We start from the raw sequence: 22,994 nt of genomic DNA, 5'->3' as shown, positions 1-22,994 counted from the left end.
CCCTTCCTCTGGGTAACCTGTGTGAATCTATACAGCTGTGAGGTATTGCCATTGCAATATGTGGCCATATTGTCATGTTGATGGATGTAAAAGTATGGGATCCCCTTCCAGCACTGCACCAATGTGCTGAACCAGATACACAGACCCAGCAGAAAGTGTCTGCAACTCCCCCTCCAGGATGGCATAACATACCATGAATATGTAGGCGTCTTCCCACAATACTGCACACAGCTGCAGTCACCCTTATCCCCCAAGACATAACTGTGAGCAGGAATGTCCACCTGACAGTACAGGAGGACAGAAATCATCACAGTATATAACAGTACACATGTCTGAATATCTCTGCTAACAGCAGTACCATGTAACTGAAGCAGCACAGACAAAATCACCTACAGTACACACTATCCCCTGCACACTTTCTCCCCATATTGCCAAATAATCGAGGGATACCCTGCAGAAACAATTTGTTACCTAAAGGTGTACAACACAAAGGTCTGCACTGGAGTACAAACTACCTGGATTCGATCCACACATGCAATGCAGAAGGGTATATTGGCCATGCTCACACACTTACACACATGAAGCTCATGTCTGCAAACAACAGTGGACAAGACATATCTGGCAGTTGCAAATGTTAGTGAAGACTCTCCTCAGTATGCACCACTCATGCTTTGCACACACAGTGCATAGGAATACAAACATATTTCCAAGGACAACACACTATAATAAGCAAAAAGTTGACATATATAGATGTGTGGAAGAGAGTGACTGTAACAAGGAGCCATCCATTATGAGGGCTGTCCCACCCAGCACACAGCCAAATGGCTACAACCATATGCAGTTCAGATGTCACTCACTGTAGATACTAGCCACTGGTATCTGTCAGCATTACAGACTATGTGGTGCAAGTGCTAGCTGTGCAACATGACTGTACAAAGAAGTAGTCATTTAGCAGCTGTATACATGTACCTATGGAATATAACTCTGTGTGTGCCCGCATGTGGTGTGTCAATCTCTAGATGAATGGGTTATGGCCCATGCACACACACTGCCCTCCCCATAGCCCTACTATGACATGCCTGCTGAGGTCATCCACTTTGAAATACACATTTAGGAAGGTTTTAGCCCCGTAATCTCTGTGGCGTGTCCTATAACTGCGTACTACTGTAGTGTGATAACTAGTTAGGTAGGAGTTCTAAACCCAGACTTTGCAAGTGTGTGTGTCAGTCACAGTCTGTGTAGAAAGCAATGCTTTTTAGGCTAGTCACACTCCTTACAATTCAAAGGCACTACTTTGGCAAGGCTGCTGATGTCATCCACCTTGAAATACACATTTGGGAAAGTGGTATCCCGATAATCTCTGTGGCATGGTCCATAACTATGCACTGTTGTAGTGTGATACAATAGGTAGGTAGGGGTTCTTAACCCAGAATTGCTAACTGCATGTATGTGTTTCTGTCTGTGCAGAAAGCAATGCATTTTAGGCTAGTCACACTCACTACACTTCAAATGTCCTACTTTGGCAATCCTGCTGATGTCATTCACTGTGAAATACATGTTTGGGGAAAGAGTACTCCAGTTCTCTATGTGGTACTTCATGTAACTGCTTCATGCTGTAGTGTGATGTAAAACTCTGGTAGGGGTTATATCCCTACACATGGCAGTTGTGGATGTTTTGTGTGTATCTCTATCTGTGTGTAGGGAGCAATGCATTTTAGGCTAGTCACACTCACACCACTTCAAGTGCCCTACTTTGGCAATCCTGCTGATGTCTTTCACTGTGAAATATACCTTTGGGGAAGGAGTCTTCCAGCTTTCCCCATGGTGTGTCCTGTAGTTGCTTCATGCTATAGTGTGATATAGAACTCTGGTAGGGTTTCTTTCCCCACACATGGCTGCTTTATGCTATAGTGTGATATAGAACTTTGGTAGGGTTTCTATCCCCACACATGGCAGTCATGGATGCTTTGTCTGTGCAGGGAGCAATGCATGTTAGGTTATTCACACTCACTATACTTAAAATGCCCTACTTTGGCAATCCTGCTGCTGTCATTCACTGTGAAATACACATTTGGGGAAAAAGTACTTCTGTTCACACCATGCTGTGTCCTGTAACTGCTTCATGCTGTAGTGTGATATAGAATTCTGGTAGGGGTTCTAACCGCACACATGGCAATTGTGGATATTTTGTGTGTGTTTCTATGTCTGTGTATGGAGCAATGCATTTTAGGCTAGACACATCCACTACACTTAAAATGCCCTACTTTGCTAATCCTGCTGATGTCATTCACTGCAAAATACACCTTTGGGGAATAAATACTCCAGTTCTCCCCATTGTGTATCCGGTAACTGCTTTATGCTGTAGTGTGATATAGAGCTCTGGTAGAGGTTCTATTCCCACACATGGCAGTTGTGGAAGTTTTGTGTGTGTTTCTATGTCTGTGCAGGGAGCAATAAAATGCACTACTTTGGCAATCCTGCTGATATCATTCTCTATGAAATATATCTTTGGGAAATGAGCACTCCAATAATCTATGTGGTGCATCCTATAACTGTGTACTGCTGTAATGTAATAAACTAGTATGATAGGAGTTCTAATCCAAGACATGACAGGTGTGTGTCGGTGTTTGTAATTCGTATCCTGTGTGGAGGTGGTTGTGAGTGTGTAACAACTGGACTCAATGGGAAGCAGATTTTGAAAATTTCTTATATGGCGGCACTAGTATATATCACAATGTCCACCATACAGGGATAACTGATGTGAAATAGCCAAAAGGCTGGGGTGTAAATCCATACCCCTACATGTGACATCAAGGCCAGGTGAACAACATGAGAAACCCTAGTATTACACAAAGAACACTCTCAACCCATGTCTCACACACACACACACACACACACACACACACACACACACACACACACACACACACACACACACTTGCCTAGGCAACAGCCGCAATGTTGGTAGTACTCTGCATATTGCCCACTGATAGTATCCCTGGTGTGATTGCAGTAGGCTACAGTGGCCATGGCACCCTGGCCATCAGTCCAATAGGCACGTACACCTTCCCCATGTTCCCCACTGGACACCTGCAACACCTCTGATGCCATCAAATGTGACCCACAAAGGACATACCATGCCTGAATACATGCCCTGTATGGACAGATGCCACTGACACCAGGAAATACCGATATCATGCTATCAGTGTAGGTGCTGGGTCAACCTGCCATCCATTAAGAGTTATCACTACATGAGGGCAGGGCTGGCACATCTGATGTTAACAATCTGTGTATACAACATGGACCAGACAACCCAGGTGCAGTTCCACATGTCACTTTACATGCATGTGGGAGGTGTGCACATCCCAGACACCATCCATGTCATGGACTAAGGAACACATACATGGCAAGGAATGCGCAACATTGGCCACACGCAAGAGTCACCCAGGTGACTGGATGGTGAATACAATACCCACCTGTGTGGTCACTTCCAGACACTACACCCCTGAGCCACAATGCAAATCACTGTCATGTGGCCTGATGCCAAGTTATACCCATCACCTAGCATTGTATAGCCATCTGGCACAGTCGACCACTACATGCCCGTGAAGCAATGCACCCATGCATGTCAGTACTTGCACCCTGTGTCTGTGTGTGTGTTGTATGATGCGTATGACCACATTCACACTCATTACAACCATCATTGGCATACTGAAGCATGCTGTTTGATGACAGACACCTCCACATACCCTTTCCCCATATAAACTCCGTATGACCCCTGTGGTGCATGTGATACCTGCACAGTAATGTGTGGTGACAATCTCAGTAGTGATGAGTTGTATTCCTGGCCCTGCCAAGTGTACCAATGTGTGTGCGTCCCTGAGATAGTGTGGCTGTGTTGATGCTGGCACCTATTCATGCGGACAGGCATGTGTATTACACCTACCGTATTGCTACCATATCCCTGTTGCAGATGTCACTCACCATCACATATACGTTTTGAGGGCTCCTCAACATGTAACCTATGTGGCACATCCAATAACTGCATAGACACATGATAGCACTACATAGTCGTTAGGAGGTTGTTACCCTGTACTGGTAGGTGTGTGACATAAACATGCTTATGTTTTACTCTCCCACCCCTCCCTGACATTTCTTTGCTTCTGTCCACCTCTCTCACTCCTTCTCTGGTGGATGTAGAGACTTACACCTGCTTTGCTTAGGCAGCTGCAGCTGCATGTGCATTTTAAGTGTTGCTCATGATCAGCTGATGGCCTCTGCATGGATTGCAACCCTCCTATAGCTAATTGCATGTAGAACAGCTGTGGTAACATTTCCATAGCCAATTGCAAAGAAACACACTCCAATATCTAGGAACATCATGTTGGTGTTGGGCCTTTACAGGCAGTGTGAGCAGGAATTCGATCCATTTTTTGGCAAACAGCATCTCAGATGGATTGGGGATCTACCTCTAACAACATACACTGTGGAAATAGGACAACACACAGGAGAGGGATGTGCCTGACCTGACTATAGACTGTAAGTGCTGCTATATTGCATTTGGATTATTGTTGGTTTAACAGGGTGTGTGTGGATATGGCTGTCCTACATGTTTTTAATGGCTGCCATGTCCATGCTATGTTTATGAGGAAACCCAATTCTGTAGGGCCAGCCGCAGACTGGGCAGTTTGTGATGCCTTTTGTTTCATGTGTTACTCACAGAGCACCTATCTGTGAACTGCAGAAGGTAGTGTGAGGAATCCAGTCTGTAGATGGTGACAGCCGTGAGAGTTACAGACTTCATTCCCCTCATAGGACATATGTTGCAACAAACCCTGTTACAACAGTAAATGTATGAGGGTATCACAGCAACATGTCAATATTGGCTCTGTGTATGTTCCTCCAGCCACAGCTATGTCAAGCATTGTATATATGTAATGCAGTCAGAGGTGCATATGTGCTGTACACCATAATTAGTGTCATCATATTTGATAACAAGCCAGTGAGATATCAGACTGCTACACATGTTATGTATAGTACGGGTTATAGTTTATGACATAACCAGGACATTCTGTGGTTGTGTGTACAGTACTGAGGTCTGTGTTTTCATGGTGATTGTCGATACTGTGTGTATTGATAATATGCACTTTGGCCTGTGTACAGACTGTGGTAGATGTCATTGTTCTTGGTCCTGATCTATCTGATGTTACATGCTGCTCCAATGTATGTTACTTTATTGGCTTACATGTTTGTTGGGCCATACACACACGTCCCATACCACAGACAGGCTTCGGACCACATTGTGTAGCATCCTAGTATATGTAGGGTTAATGTGTGAGTGGCATATATGACGATGGTGTTGAACAGATAGTCCATATGCTGTAGTATTACACTAGCTTACCATATGTGGCTGTGTTCACATTGGTTGCGGTTATGCAGATTCACACAGGTGTATCATACTCTGTGCTGTGATATGCCTGTAGAGCCTGCTATACTTACTGGTACATGTGTATTTCCCCATAGGAAATGCAGACCAGTGTTGAGCCAGTCTGCCTGTTGCCTGCACAGTGCTTTGTTACATGTCTATCAGCTTAGTGTACTTACCCAGTGAGATCTCATGTCCGGATACTTGCCAGTTGTATTGATGCAGGGCCACCATAGCAGTCATGTATTTCAGCCAGAGCAGTGGGATTCTGCACAGATGTATGGTAATATCTAGTGGGTAGTATGTGGCCATGGCACCTCTGTACCAGCGGTTATCATGTGTCAGGACAGAAAGGGGTATGTGAATGCATAACCTATGGGGGCACATGTATGCCAATAGTTACGTATTATACCCATCTACATGACTGTGAACATCCACATTGTCAGGTTTGGTCCACAAGTCTTGCACGAAGGGGTTATGTGTCAGACTGTCGACATATATTGGCCAGTATCTCTGCTGTAGTCCACAGAAGCATTACATGCTAGCAGCGGTACTGTACTATGATGTCCTTAGGATGTCTGTCAGTAGCCAATGGCGCACATGCTTAAAGCAGATGTGACCTCCCACACACACCATGTGTAAGCTGCCTTAATGTATCTGGATGTACATTACCATACAATCCATCTTGGGTAAATGCAGGCCTACCACCTCCTGCCAATGCAGACTGTTCTGTTTATCAGTGTGCTTGTGATGGTGTCAGTTATGCCTTGTTATGTAACAGTTACATCCCATTGTGTCAACTGAGGTCTTTACCTTCTAGGGATTGTGTACAGAATGTAGATAGAGGCTGCTGAACTATACATCTGCATTACTGACTGTGGATTGTTTGGTATTCTATGGCCCAGTCTGTCTTCACTATTGTACTACTTGAAGGCCTCAGCCTGGACAGCAACATTTGTAAACCTTCCCAGACTACTGTATTAGTATAACTGTTTCACAGTTGCATTACTCTGCTTATATGGATGTCAGTGTCTGCATAAGTATATGACATGGCATATACAACTGTAATAGTACACAAATAAAAGTTTCCCATTTATGGAAACCTGTGTGTGGTGTTCTATACTTCAACCTCTCTGTGGGTATATGTTGCAGGCAACGATTGTCATTTGTATGGGTCCCTCATACAGTGTCCAGTTGTTAAGGTGGTAACTGCAGGCATAGTGGCTGTTCCATATTGTGTGCACCTTCTACATGTGTATCATACTATACATATCTCTGCATGTGTATGCATAGTTACAAATATATGTGTCTGTGTATATGTATCCTAGGGATGTTGATAGCTTCCACATTGTACAGTTCCTATGGAAGCCAGACTGTACTGCATGATATGTTACTGATACCAGCCTGACATCATACAGGTGGGATGCAGTACTATTAACATCTTGTGCCCGTGTCGTGTCAGGGCCTGGTTATTGGATCTGCAACAGTTGGTATTGTGATGCAGGGCAGACATGTTTGGCTGTGTGGGGGGTATACCTATTCATACAAGACATGTGTTGATTGGGGCCTCTCAACCCCATTAATGGTGCATGTGGACATATATGTTTTTGTTATGCTTCCATTATCTACAGATGTCCATATACACCTATATAGATATATGCATATCTGCTTGCATATATATAACTTGCTGTATATATATATATATATATATATATATATATATATATATATATATATATATATATATATATCTAGACATATAGATGTAGACATATATATATTTATAGATATATGCATATGTATGTATATATGTTATATATATATATATATATATATATATATATATATATATATATATATTTCTATATTATATCTATACCTACATATATAGATATGTTATATCTATGTAGATATTAATATATATATATATATATATATATATATATATATATATATCTACACACACACTTACATCTGCATGTTGGAATACATTCCCTGTACTGTTGAATGACTGGGCTGGATGATATGTTTGTGAAAACATCAGGATTATGTATATCTGACATGGCTTAGTGGTAAATCAGTTTGGCTATGGTATGCATGGTCCTGGCTTCGAGCCTTGCAGAGGCTGTTTATTTTCTTTGCTGGGCAGAACAAGTGCCATTGGATACAGAGTGATTAAAGCACTTTTGGGCAGTTGTAAGTGGGTTTGCGTAGGTTTGTGTGGAGGCAAGCACTGCTAACTTCTGGTTACAATTTCTTATACTCAGTTAACTTCTAAATTGCATAACCAGTGTAGGCATTGCTTACCCTCACGCAAACAGGCTTAAACCCAATTACTGCCTCTTAAAAGTGCTTACTCTCACTTACCCCTGTGCTAATTTCTTTAAAAGAAAAGAAAAAAATGGTTGATAGGAAAGTGGTGAGAAAGGGGCACAAAGAGGGAAAGACAGTATGGAAAATAGCTAGGGATGTGCAGGAAGGGAGTGGGGATGGTCCATAACTGCCCATTTCTTCTACAGTAACAACTTTACATATACACTGAATTTGGAGGTAGATTTGGACACTTAACTCCCTGGGAGAGGGGTGAGGACAACAATAATAAGTTGAGATGACAGTTAGACCTGATTACATGCGTCCAGTGGACAGGTGTGTGAAATGGACAGCTATGTATGGGGCGAGATTTTTTTTTTTTTTGGGAACAGATTGCCCTTTTTTATTTTTATTTTTCAGGTGAGAGTGGGATGTTGGGGAGGGATAATAGGTATATTTGGGGAGGTAGGTTGGGTAGGTTAACAGGCAAGACAAACAAGACAAATATTGGGGTGGTATGTGACACATGTAACAGGTAAACACCTTGATGGGGAGGGGTGTTGGGAAATCGGAAGCACATGAACCCCCTAGTGGAAACAGTGGGACTGAGGTCCCCACCCATGGGCAGTCACCAGAGGACCTTCACAGCCCCAATGGTGGCTGTGCTGGGGGCTGAGTTACAGAGCCAGGATGACCCTCTAGTCATGACACACAGCCCTCGAGCTGGCGTAGCAGATCACCAAACTGCTGGTTGAGCTCGCTACGCACCACGACCTGGACCTGGTGATGGGTGACAGGTTCCTGTCCATGCCCACTCCCAGGAGGGGTGAGCCCCATCCCCTGAGGTGGTTCCCTCCAAAGGTGCTGCAGGACCAATGGACAGGGAGGTCCCGTTTTGGGCCCCAGACATGCTGGTACCATGTGCCACGGCCAGCTGAGGTGGGACAGGTGGGTCAGCTGGGACCAGCCTTCCCAAACGTGCTATAGTATTTTTAGTTTATCATCATATGTGGATTAGTAATAGTCAACACATTCCAGAGTTAGGTATAACAGCATGCATAGATATTCCCATTAACCCAGACACAAGATGCGGAACAGTTGCGTAGCAAACAGAACACATGCATATATGGGACCACAGTGGTAATAAGAACAGCATGCAGGTACATTGATGACACCATGCCACCAATGTTGAAATAATTCAATATAGCACACGCATGGGAATAATTAAAATATTTATCTAACAATTGGACATTATCAGAACATTGGTGTCATTGCATACCGGTTGGGGTGGGTATGTTGTTTATTGTTGGAGATATGGTGGGGGGGAGAAAGATGTCAATTAACAACTAGTATACTCCTGTAGTCCACATTACATTCCTAGTCAGTGCTGTTATCTGCACCTTACAAGTCTTACTACACTACCCTATAGCCATAGTTTGGACAGTGATATGGGTGTCATCATCATTACACATGAACCAGATTTACCTGCAGTATGCACCTCTTACCTGGTATAGCTGTGGAGGGAATGTTTGTTAAAACAAACTAACTGTTTCTGCACATACTCTCAGATTCTGGTTTGATGTTGTGTATATAGCTATCAAACTCTTTCTGCACAGACTCTGGCCATGTGTTGCTCACATGCAGGTGTACTGGGACATATCTAGAATATTGCCCCCTTCAGCCTTTAGTGACTTGACACACACATATACATGCTTGCCTACACAGTTATATTATGTAGCACAGTGTGGGTGACAGTGATCAGTGATACTTTATTATTCAGAGAAACTGCAGCACTCACAATTCCCTACAATACCAGAGTAAACAGTACCAGTACAGGGTATAATGGTTTTTATTTCTCAGCACAGTGTTTGTATCTGACGTACTTGTGCAAGCAATGTTGGTTAGCACCACCTGACTGTTGCAACACAAAGTTCCTGATTCCATATTAGTATTAAGCACATACATCACACTCTGTTACTGTGCACACTCTGGTCACAGCTTGACAACATGGGGGTGTAGATAGGACATACTTGGCTTATTACTCTCCTATCAGTTTTGGGAATTGCTAGAGTGACAGGTTTGTTCTCATAGATGTTCGGCAATTATTTGTATTCCCTGTTTGCTGGCTAAACATCTGTGATCATCCCACAGACCAACCGAGGGACAGGGGGACAGGCAGCAGATATGGGCCCATACACTGGACATTCTCATCTTATCTGTACAGTTGTGGGGTATAATTCTGTATGCAGCCTACTTCCACTCCCAGGATTCAGACCACGGCTGTGTGAACTACAACTTAAACACTGTCCATCAGAGTTGTGTGTGCTGTATAGATATTGTTGTATATCTCCTATCTACTTTCTGTGTTATAATTCTCCTGTGCTTTTGCATTCTGACCTTGTATTACAACAATCTTATACAGATTTCCTAGACAGTTATATTTTGTAGAACAGTGTGGGCGACAGTGATCAGTAATACCTCATTATTCAGAGCACACCTATGCCATACAATACCAGTGTAAACAGTACCAGTACAGGATATTATTCTTGTATTTCTGGGCACAGTGTTGGTATCTGACAGACCTGTATGAGAAATGTTTGTTAGCACTACCTAAATGTTGCCACACACAGTACCAGATTCCACATTAGTATTATGCATATACATCTCACTCTGTTACTGTACACACTCTGGCCACAGCTTGACAAGACGGGGGTGTAAATGGGACATACATGGCTTCTTAGTCTCATAAGGTTTTGGGGAGTTGCTAGTGTGCCAGCTTTGTTCTCATAGATGTGTGTCAATCAGTTGTATTTCCTGTTTGCTGCCTATACATTTGGGATCATCCCACTGATTTCCCAGGGGGACAGGTTGACAGGCAACAGATATGGGCCACTTTACTTGACATTCTGGACATGTATGTACAGTTGTAGGGTATGAGTCTGTAGACAGACTACTACCACTGGCAGGATTCGAACCATGGCTGTGTGTGCTAAAACAAACAGTTCACATCTCAGTTGCATGTGCTATTCAGGTTTGGTTGTCTGCCTTTTCCCTGTTTTCTGTCTATGTGTCTCTCAGTTGTACTAAATGGCCTCTGGGGATTACACCAGTTATATACAGGCATTCCTACATATTCTATTTATGGTGCACAGTGTGGGTAACAGTGCTTATTACAACAGTACTATTATGTGAATGCAAATCTATATTACCATATGATACCAGAGTATACACATGCAGTCCAGCAGTTAGACCTTTATTGTCAGGCTATTATGCTTTTATTTACATATATACTATATGAGTCTTTTCCTGACATATTTTCCGGTGTATACAGTACTTGCCTTAAACAATACAGGTTTTATACAGGCAATTAATTTACTAATACTTTTAGATTTATTTCCTATGACAGTACATGCAAAAGTATTACTGACATGCCTCGTGTTGCAACCTCTCCAGGCAACTGCCATGGGCCTCCTGGTTCATGGCCCACTCGACTGCAGCTGTGGAGGACATAAGAGGAATATTTAGCCATACCTATCCATAATATACATGAGCTGGCAATTATGACACACATAGTGGGGTGATACACACAGCTGGGACATCCCCTGCCTTTCTAGCCTCTTGGATCCACTGCTCCAAGAGGTCCCCCTTACACCGCTTCAGGTCGGCATAGTGATGCCTGACCTGCTCACCAGTTTGGGGTATGCCAGTGGGACTGGTGAGGTCATGGGCGAGATGGTCCCAGGCATCTGCCTTATATTAGGAGCCCTGGTACTGGCCCTGTAGCAGTCTCTGTTCATGGTCTTTGACAAGGAGTCCTGCTATGACTCTACTGGATGAACCAGCGCTGCGCCCAAAAGTGTACACCCTCTCCCCTTCCTGACATAGTGCCTGCAAGGAAGCTACAACCAGTTATGAGATGTATTCCCACCTCTTGGGTTTAATAGGACCGATTTCCCGCACTTTTTCCACAATTGGCCTGTTTAGAAAAGGCTAAGCTATGGGCAAACCCGCTTACCTAAGGTTGGCATTGTTTAAAGGGATATAACACTGTGCACATTGAGTTAGCTGGTCTACACATTGCTTACACCTCCTAAGTTGGCCTGTGCAATGTTTAGCATTGCTTACACTTGACTTTGCATTATATTTCCTTTTTGGCATTGATTTATTATTCATTACATCATATATGTATGCCTGGTATCCATGATTCATGTGTACATACACTGTATGGAGTCCTTGTGTTTTATTGGAGACTTCAACACTCTATTACAATTACACCCAACGTCTGGGCTTACTGCTATACTCCAGTTCATATATTTATTTTATGTAGTGGGTTATGGAACATTTGTCTCTATACTGATTCCTTTCACAGGTTCAGTTTGATTTTACTATAGTGAAGACTTGTTTGCTGATACCTCATTATTCTGTACTGTTCTGATGGCTTGGTGGTTAATTACTGTGACTCTAGTAGATAGGGTCCTGGGTTCAATGCCTGCAAGGCTGATTTTGTTGATGGGCAGAAGAAGGGCCGTTGGATACAGAGTGATTAAGGCACTTTTGAGCATTTGTAAGTGGGTTTGCATGAGGGTAAGCAGTGCTAACCTTCGGTTACATATGCTTACAGAGAGAGAGCTTCAAAATTGCTTAACCTGTGTGTGCATCACTTACCCCTGCAAAAACAGGCTTAAACTCACTTACTAGTGCTTAAATATGCTTACTGGTGCTTAAACCTGCTTACTAGTGCTTTATTCATTATGATACTGACACCTCACATACCCATTTACTGCAGTATTCCAGTTCATAAATATGTTATTTAGTGGGTTATGCAACAAAAATATTGGTCATAATGTGCTTTGCCATGGAAAGTGCTGTAGTGAGACTCAAACCAGGAATGCTTGCTTGTAAGGCAAATGCTCTACCCACTACACTATTGCTATGCTGTGTCATTTGCATATATTTTCCTTGTTATTCTCTTCAGCCATTTAAACTGTATTAACCATAGCTAAGTGATGGGCACACCCACGCACCTACGGTTAGTTTTAATCGTATTTTTAAAAAAATAAAAAAAGGTTTGTTCATTTTTTTTGTATTTACTTGCTGTTATACACCATGGGGAATGTTTGTGGGGATATGCGAACATCTATGAGTGGTCTCGCTCATTTCTTAGCCCTTTCTGCTGTTCTTCATTGCAGGGGCATGTATATTCTGAGAGCTCTGCTCTCAGACATGCCCCCTGCACTCTTACATGGTACGTGTAAGATTAGGAGCTCAGGCAGCGCGCCTCATTAATATGCATGGTGTGCTGCCATCCTGCTCCTAAATGGCCACTTCCATGCAGGACTAAGCTAGTCCTGCAAGGAAGATTAGTAAATCCGGGGGTATGTTTAAACATTATGTACTTCATAATCACACTGCAATTGACATAACCTCACAAATTATCCTTGCTGTGCCTTTTTTTCTTCTGACTCATAGTTAGCCCTTATATTCTGACTTAGACTACTGTAAAAATTACATCTCATTAAAATATGACTGCAGGTCTTTCATAAAATATGTTGCAATCTTTGCATATGAAATTCATTGTTTATTTATTTCACTTTAGCAATATAAATAAATCAGTACTCACTGTACTATTTATTAAGGTAACTTGGCCAACATAAACGGCTCTCCCTGTAACTTCTTCTGGAACATAAAATTCATTCCATATAGAGCTGCGTTTCTCCCGATGTAAATTTTCAATATGTGTATTTGTCCAGTGATGACTTTTGTACAGGAAGTGATTATCAGCTTCATATGTAGTGGAGGAAGAAATATGCATTCTTCCCCATACAAAAAGAAGAGTCAGCAATCCTGCAAATATCATGTTGTGTTCTTTGGGGGAAATGTTATGCACAATGTTATCAGTGCAGAATGTTGACGTATACTTTCAGAATCACGAGTTCAAAATTTCTTAAGTCTTGCTTTCATCAGATCGTGTACTTTCTACCTGGAATCAATTATCCTCATATGATGACGTTTCAAATTTCTGCAAAAGGAAAATATCACAATTTGTTAGCAAAGTTTAGTTGAAGTTGTAATTCTGTATATTTGAAAAGTACATAACTAGTTTTTAGTAAGAAAGAAAGAAGATAATGCATTGATCTTTAGAACAGAAAAAATAAACACACTCCTTTCTTAAATAGTCACACAGAACAGCAATACATGCTACTACACATTTCTGGCTTAGGACCCTACTAGTCAATGTTTAATATCTCTGCCTAGGAATTAATGTTTTTAGGAAGGAGGCTCTTAAAATATATGCATGCCAATGTCCTCACTTCAGTTCAGTTACAATGTTAATGACATCACATCTGCTATCTTCTTTATTAACAGATGGATATTCTGTGATCACTTTACATTGTGCATAATGGTTGAAATTCTTACCTTATGAAGACAAGGTGCAGGGTTTGATTCTAACATGGGGTAATTGAATAGGCTTAAAATGGCCCACAAGGGTTGCTAGCCTAGTACCAATATATGGCTATTAGGTCTCACTGGCAGTAATGCAAACTGGTTAATGTATGTTTTCATTGCATACCTGGGAACAAAAACGTCATACATAAATAAAACAATTTTAACAGTTTAACTGAAAGCAGATGCAGTCCTCAGCAAAAAGATCAGAAGCAGTTATAATCACAAAGTATGTTTGTCATGGCAGTCAATGAAGTCTGGTAAACACTGACTATTGTCAAAGTTGCAACTGCGACATGCATGTGGCCATATAGTTCCCTTCACTGTTTAACTAAACTATTTTAACATTTAAACCTATTTTCAGAATGAATGTCTTTCTTTCCTTTATCCTTTTATTTTTCCTACCCTGCAACCTAGAAGTCTCTCAAGGTTTTATTCTTGGCCCGCTCCTCTTTAATATATTCTTAAATGTCCTAAGTAAAGCTATAGACTGTGGCTCAATCATACAATATGCCGAAGACTCCAGACATCACCCATGCCCATTCCTTCTTTAAACTTCATGACATAACTAAAAGATTCTTCATTCAAATAGAACACTGGTTAAATAATGCAAAACTAATTTTCAATACTAACAAAAAAAGAAAAAAATAAACTCATGATACTCACAGATAAGAACCTATCCACAATCAATAACCTCTCATTATCGCCTCCAACAGCAATACCACTCTTGAAGAATTTGATTGCATGAAACACCTAGGGGACATCATAAACAGAAATTTAACTTTTAACCAACACATCAGTTATGCTATTACCAAAACAAACAAAACAACTGGGCATGTTATACCAAACAAAACAGTATCTAACTTCTCAAACCTGACTCCAAATTGCCCAATCCAGTCTCTTCCTTAGTTTGCTATATTCAGTCCCTACTCTAACCAATCATAAGAAAACTTCTGTCAATAAACTACATACCATAACATTTGTAAATTTGCTACTATCGTCCCTCATAGAACCTGTCACTTTATTCCCCTCTGTCAGCTACAATGGCTAGAACTCAGTAAACTCCTGGACTATACACAATTAAAAACTCCATTGACTATTTTTAAATAATCCCAATAGATATATCTATAAAAAATAAACAAACTATCCCTACAAGAATACTTAGATCAATCCAGTAAAACATTACTCATACAAGAATATGCATAACCTATCCAATTTTAATGTAAACAGTTTCATTTCTATTCTCAAACAATACAATTGGAATATGTTAAAAATCTTCACTTAGATGAAGTCACCCTTGAGTCTAACAAAACATTTACCAATATACTGAATGAACACACTCTTATCAGTAGAAAAATAATTAAACTTTATCCAACATCATGGCTGTCTAAAACAGTAGGCAAATAATGGTGCTTAGAAACAAGACCTAGAAAACATGGCACAATTACTATTCCCAGGGAAAAAACTCTACTCTACAGATGGATAAGACATAAAACCAAACACAATGTAAAGTTTGATAAAAAAGCTACACTACTTTAATCTACAGCAGGCATACCAAAATAATCCTAAAAAAATTTAGTCATCAGTCCAAAATCGAATAAATCCAGGCCAAAGTCAACAACCAATTCCCTTCCCAGAAGACACTTCAACAGTCACTAATAACTTTAACAAGGACTTCCTTCAAGTTGTAGTATCATTTATGAAAGACAACCACACCACCAAACCAAACCCCCCCACCAACAAAACTCCATGAAAGCTCACTTCTCATTTAAACCAGTCCTTACTTCAACTATAAGAAAATATCTCCTAAAACTAAAAACTACAAGCTCTAGCTCTGCTGCAGACAACGTAGCTCCTGAATTCCTATAAACTGCAGATGAAGCTGTGTAAAATAGAAAGGCAGGAATCTCTGCTTTTCTGGGGGATAGGAATGCTATTTGGGATGCTGTGTCCAGCAGTGCTCCCAAGAAAATGATCTTCCTGGAGGGTGTTTGCCTTGACTTCTTCTCATTGATGGTGTACCCTAAGGAGGATACGAGGGTTTTGACAAAGAGGAGGTCATTGTGGAGCTTTTCTTTGCAATCTGCCTGAATGAGGAAGTCATCCAGATAAGGGTAAATTTGTATATTTTTCTGTCTGCAAAATGCTATGGCCAGGGCTAAGCATTTGCTGAACACCCTGGGAGCAGTAGATTATTTATTTATTTTATTTTATTTATTGACATTTGTTAACCGGGTTTGTCCAACTGAGCTTGAGGCCCATTTCCAGTGGAGACCCGAGGAGAAAAGCTCCAGTAGTACATTTTAAACAAGTACAATTTTAAACAATATTGATATAATAGCAGTTATAGCAAAAATATTCACATATGTTGGGTTACATGCATAAAGTAAAAGTTGCATTAAAAAGAAGCTAAGTAACAATTTTGCATTGATATAGTTCAATAGCTCAACAATACCATTTTTTTGTTTGTATAAAATGATGCAAATGCACAGTAGACACATTGGAGAGAGAGATGTAATGAGGTACTAAGTATGGTCCTTTTGAGGGTACATAAAGAGAAGGAAGACTAGGTAGGGTCATGGCAAGGGCAGGTTCTGGAATTGAGAATATAAGCTTTTAGTTCATTTTTAAAATGTGAGGTGTGGGAGATTGAATGTAAGTCAAGGGGAAGTTTGTTCCAAGCATGGGCAAGGGAGTGTTTGTAGAATAGTTTGCCTACTGACCTTTATGGGTGGTAGATATCAAGTAATTGTTGGTTAGAAGTACGGAGGGTCCGGGATGGGATGTAGATGGAGACTAAGGAAAATAGAGATGGACAGAAGAAGGGTTTATAAAGAATAGAGTGTAGCATATGAAATTGGTAAGATAACAGAAATCGGGGAAGTTCAAGCCTTTGAAGAGAGTTTAAAGAAATGCAGTGGTGATTGTTGTATGGGGAGTTAGTAATGAATCTGGCTATTTTATGATAAATCTGTTGGAGTTTGTTTAGAGTGGAGGCCTGGATATTGATAAGAACTGGGGCAGCATATAAGAGGGAGGCAAGGAGGAGTGCCTGGCCCAGGGTAAGTCTAGATTCAGGGGTTAGGAATTTCTTGTTCTGATATAGCAGGCCTAGTTTCTGTTTTTTTTTTTTTATACATTGGAATATGTGTAGGTTGAACTTTAGTTCGTCATCGATAATGACCCCTAGGAGTTTTTTGTGGGTGTCAGGTTGGATAGTTTTATTGTTAGAAGATGTAATAAAAAAGGAGGTTTTGTGATGAGAAAGAGAACAGAGAAGGAAATGTAGGAGTTTGGTCTTTTTGAGATTTAGGATCAATAGGTTGTGAGAGAGCCATTGTTCAGTGGATAGTAGGGCCTGTTAAATCAGGGAGTGTAGTTCAGGAATGTTATTTGAAATTGATATGTGTGGAGTCATCGGCATACTGAATAGGGGAGGATTCTTTGCATGAGGTGTAAAGACCGTTGGTGAAGATGTTAAACAAAAGGGGTCCAAAGACAGAGCCTTGGGGAACACCGGTGGAGATGGGAAGGAAAGGTGAGGAGGATGAGAGCCATTTGACAGATTGTTCCCTGCCAGATAGGTAACTATTAAACCAGGCAAGTGCAGAGGGGGATAGGTGGAGATTTGCGAGTTTGGATAGTAGTAAAGGATGATAGACAGTGTTGAAGGCTTTGGAGAGATCTAGGAAGAGACAGGAAATCAGTTTATTGTTGTCTAGGGCCTCTGCAATGATATGAGTGAAGGAGAGAAGGGCAGTGGTGGTGATGTGGTGAGGACGAAATCCATGTTTGGTAGGGGTAAGTAAGTGCTGTGTGACAAGGTGATTGAGAAGCTGTGAGTGAATAAATTTTTCTAATATCTTGGAGAGGGGGGACAGAATGGCAATGGGTCAGTAGTTTGAGTGGTCAGTGGAGTTTCCTCCTTTATGAAGAGGGATAGTGAAGAAAGATTTCCAAAGGGAGGGGACAGTTGATTCCAGAATAGATCAATTAATTAGTATAAATATAGGATAGGCAATTGAGTCAGCAGCAAGTCTGAGGAATGTAGGAGATAGATTGTCAGTGGAAGGAGAGCAAGGTTTTAGCTTGAGTAGTAGAGATTTGATGTAAGTAATGGGAACTGACTCAAAAGAAAACAAAGTTGTGTTGGTGGGACTTGGAGAGGTGGGTGTCGAAGTAGAGTTTGGCTTAGAGGTTACCAGATTTTGGATGGAAGAGATAAAGTGTTTATTCAGGAGGGTAGCTGTTTCCTGAGAGGAAGAGTTAGGGTATGGGGAGGGATTAGAGGGCTTTCCAGGATAGAGGATGTTGCTGAGAGTTGACCAAAATTTTCAAGAATTGGATTTGTTGTTAAGCTGAACAGAGTTATAGTATAACTTTTTGTCATTAGTTGTATTTTTTTGCAAGTTTCCTCAGTTGCCTGTATTTTTGAAGAAAAGGTGATTGTTTAATTTTAGTCCAGGTTTTCCAAGCACAATCTCTTTGTTTCATAAGGGACCTAGTCTCTTTGGAAAGCCAGGGAGCATGGTTTGATTTTACTCTGATCTTCCTAGAGGGAGCTAAGGAGTTTAGAGTATTCATGCAGATGCTATTGAAAGTGCTTACAGCATCATTTAGGGGGATGTGTTTTAGGATGGACCAATCTATGTTGTGGAGAATGGAATTAATTTGGGATGAATTGAAAGTCAATAGTTTTCAAAAGTCTTTGATAAGGTGGGGTTTAGGAATATGGGAGTAGTGTCTTAAGATGGTGGTAGGGAGATGATCACTGAGGGAGTCAGGTAAGGAGGTGGGATTGTGGTATTGGTGGGGGGAATTGGTAAGGATCCAGTCTATGATGGAGCTGGAAGTGGAATTTTTATGGAAGCAAGTGGGAGATGTTATAAGTTGGTGGAAGCCATGTAGCTGGATACTGAGTTAGGGGGAGTCAGTTGTGAATTTGGACCAATCAATGTTGACATCACCAAGGATAAGTGTCTCATATGGTATGTTGTGGGAGAACCAGGAGATGATGTTTTCAAAAATGGTCAGATTGTTACCAGGAGGAAGGTAGAGGCAATTGCAATTTTTTTGTGAGGATTCAGATGGCAGTTAAGGATGATGATTTCAGCTGGGAGGAAGTCAGGAATTGGGGAAGGGTATGGTGAGAGGTTAAGGTTGTTTGAGTAGAGGATGGCCACGCCACCACCTTTTTTTACAGGTCTCTCAGATCGGAAGATATTATAACCTGGTGGGAGTATTTCACTATTTGAGATTTGTGGCTTGAGCCAGGTTTCAGATAGGGAGAGGATGTGAGGGGTATTGAGAGCTATCCATGAGTGCATCTCAGTGACTTTATTTGCTAGACTCTGAATATTCAATGAGTAAATTGTTAAATATTTGGATGGAGATGATTGTTGTGACTGAGGTTGGTGACTGTTAGAGGAGTAAGATGGGGCAATGTAGAGGTAGTTTTAGGGAGAGAAGAGGGGCCAGGAGTGGGATGGATATCTCCAGAACAAAGAAGGTTTTTAGTGAGGAGAGAGTGTGTAGTAGATGCTAGATGGAGTTTGTATAGTTTTGACTTAGTTTTGTGGGAAGGTTTAAAAACCTGTATTATGGATAGTTTATATAGACTTGAGGTAGAGGTAGTAAAGAGATTAGGGGAGATAGTAAAAGATGAAGTAGTTGGATATATGTTGTATGAGTGACACGTTGGTGAACATAGGAGTCAGTCAGAGAGATTGGAGTGGTAAGAGGTGGAGACAGAGTGAATAAAGAGTAGTGTAGAAAATATTAGAAAATAATACATGTTGGAATAAAATATGGTCAGATAGAGTAGGTACAGACAGTGGTATAAAGGAAGTGGTGTTGACAAGATTGATAGATTAGTAAGGTGGCTGTGGCAATAGGCAGGAAGTGGAATTGTAGTGGCTAGTGGGACAGGAAGGGGAGGGCTAGATAGGTATAAAGGTAATTGTAATTGGGGTGGGTGAGAATGGGGGTAGGAAAGGGGAGTGAACTGAGCCCGAGCATAGTGAGGGTGAATGTAGGGGGGCTAGCACCCTGGTCAAGATGAAGTCATAGAAACAATCAGAAAAAGATAGTGAAAGACTAGCTTGAGAGACAAGGATATAAAGTTTATAAAGGTATAGTCACCAGAAATAAAATAAAAAGAAATAAAATATGAGCAGAAGTAAGCCTACAAAAGGACACTGGCCTCAAGCTACACAAGTAGATTTACTTGAAGTAAACCCAGTGCTGTATGGTTAAAATAAGCTACAATAGAGAGGGGCTTTGGAGGGGGAGAGAGAGGTATTACTAGCAGCTAAAAGCAGGGCAAAAAAACATTAATATGTAAGAGTCTGAAGACAGTAAAATAGGGCAGGTGCACTAGGAAAGGCAGTTATGAGTAAGGCTAGAAATTAATTCAGGGAAGGGTAAAGTATAGACCAGGAGAATATACACAGAAACATTATGAGGATAATGGGTAACTAAAGATAAAGGATAGGAGCTGCTGGCATCTGCTTTTCGTGGCGACTAGCAAAAAAACCACTGTCAAATTTTGTTGTGCTTATAAAGTCTAGCATTAATTAAAAGATTAGCTTATGTAGTAGTTATTTACTGGAACACATACTTCAGTGGTATTATTTTAAGCTTAAAATGGTGGCTTCTGGACAGATAGTTAGAGTTGCAGGGTATCTGTTAAGGTCATCAAACCTGTGTTGCTTGTACTGTGGCCAGGAGAAAACCGTAGGGAAAAATCCACTAGGGTTCAGTGGTATTATTTTAAGCTTAAAATGGCTTCCGGAGTGATAGTTAGAGTTGCTGGGTATCTGTTAAGGTCCTCAAACCTGTGTTGCCTGTACTGTGACCAGAAGAAAACCACAGGAAAAAATCCACTAGGGTTCAGTGGTATTATTTTAAGCTTAAAATGGTGGCTTCCGGACCGATAGTTAGAGTTGCAGGGTATCTGATAAGGTCCTCAAACCTGTGTTGCCTGTACTGTGGCCAGGAGAAAACAACAGGGAAAAATCCACTAGGGCTTACACAGAGCAGCAGATGCTCAGCAGCATGAAGGGGAAAGAAGGATAAGCCAAACATAGCACAGAGAAATGAAAGTGTTGTGAGCCCTCTCTGAAGTTAAGGAAATTCTGGCAGGATAACCTTATGGGATGTGGCGGTAGGCATCTTTTAGATCCAGGGTAACTAACCAGGGATTTTTTGTCAGCATAGGCAGCAGTTGCTGCAAAGTTAGCATTTTGAATTTGGGGACCACCAGGAAGGTGTTCAGAATGGACAGATCCAGGATGGGGCACTATGTGTCCTCTTTTCTGGGAACAAGGAATAGTCAGGAATAAAAGCCTTTGGCTGTTTGATCTGAGGGGACAGGTTCTACTGCCCCTTGGGATATGAGAGTTTGGACTTGTTTCATTGCCTCTGCCCACTGATTTGGAGGTAAGTCTGGATACCTTCTTGGAATTGGGAGTTTGTTGAAGGAGAAGTTGTATCCCTGAAAAATGATCTTTAAAACCCATTGGTCTTTGGTTACAGAAAGCCAATTTTCTTTGCAGATGGAAAGCCTTCTTCCTAGTTTTTGGTGAGTGGAAAGAGGACAGAAGGCGGAGATGGAGTCATTGAGAGTTTTTGCCATAAAGGGATGGCTTAGAACTCCATGCTTTTGGAGTGGAAGTGGTACGCTGTTTGGTTCTCTGCTCTCCCAGGGATAGGAGTCTTGGTGGTCTGTCCCTGCGGGGCTTACCTTGCCCCTGTCTGCTAGGTGCAGGAAAAGACCAGTGTTTTCAAGGAAAATTTCTGCATTGCACCTGAAGGAAGTCTTTTACTGTTTGCATAGATTTTGCTTTGTCTTTCATCTTTTTAAGCACCTCATCGTATTTTTCCTCCAAAGAAATGGTCCTTATCCAAGGGTGCATCAAGTAATTTAGATTTGACATGATCAGGGAGAGGTTGTTCCTTCAACCATGCATGCAGACTAATGACAGATCGTGACACTGCTGCCCTGCATGAGACTTCTAGGGCATCATATCCACAGTGTAATGAGTGTGTAGCCACTTGACAAGTAGAGTGCAGTAAATCTGCTAACTCTTTTGAATTGGCACAGTCAGGAAAGGTGGAAATCTTTTGTTTTAATAGTTCCAAAGTGTGTTGTTGATATTTTAACATGTGGAACTGACAGCTGAGTGCTCTGATAGCTAAGGTTGCAGAGGTGTATACTTTTTTACCCCATCTGTCCAGACCTCTGGATTCCTTGTCAAAAGGAATAGGATTCTTTGCAGAACTAGCCTTAGCTCCTTTTGTTCCCTGTGTAATGACCTCCGGGTCTGCAGCAGGATTTCTGTACAGGTGTTTGTGAGAATTTGGTACACTGTAATACCTGTCAGCTTTTCTGGGAGCAGGTGGGAGGGCATCAGGAGTTAAGCTGGATTCATGGTAGACATCATCAACCACCTCTAAGATTGGAGGGATGGCCAAGGGTCTGTGATGGGGCAGGTCTAGAAACTCTCTTAGTCTTTTCTTAGACTAAGGGAAGTCCTGGGATTCCCAATGGCAATGTTCCCTGAGGGTGTGAAGGGTTTCCTCAAAGGAAATATCTTCTGGTGGGGAGGCAGAGGGAATGGATTCCTCTGCATCTGAATCCTCATAAGCAGCCAGAGGTTGTTGTTCCTCTTCAAACTCTGAATAATAAGACTTCTCAGAATCCTGTTCTGTTTGCATTTCAGGAGAAAGCTCTCTTTTACTTTTAGAATGACTGGCCTGACTACCCCTGATAAGGGTGATATGATCCTCTGCCATTTTAAGCATTGGGTGATGG

At 41.4% G+C, this 22,994-nt stretch overlaps 1 protein-coding gene across 1 annotated transcript in view; it reads right to left on the bottom strand.

Annotated features, from left to right (window-relative positions):
* The window catches only part of LOC122798304 (cadherin-7-like), a 1,449,445-nt gene that overhangs the window by 1,221,496 nt on the left and 204,955 nt on the right, over positions 1-22,994 (bottom strand). The window contains exon 2 of the mRNA XM_044067131.1: positions 13,356-13,754. Coding sequence (XP_043923066.1) covers positions 13,356-13,592 — 237 coding nt within the window. The 5' untranslated portion in view covers positions 13,593-13,754. The remainder of the gene's footprint in view (positions 1-13,355; positions 13,755-22,994) is intronic.

The sequence above is a fragment of the Protopterus annectens genome, chromosome 3.part1, assembly GCF_019279795.1.
Source record: "Protopterus annectens isolate FY-2018-M chromosome 3.part1, PAN1.0, whole genome shotgun sequence".
NCBI classification, from domain to species: domain Eukaryota; kingdom Metazoa; phylum Chordata; order Ceratodontiformes; family Protopteridae; genus Protopterus; species Protopterus annectens.
Note: the sequence above shows the minus strand (reverse complement) of the source record. Positions and strands in the feature narration are given on the sequence as shown.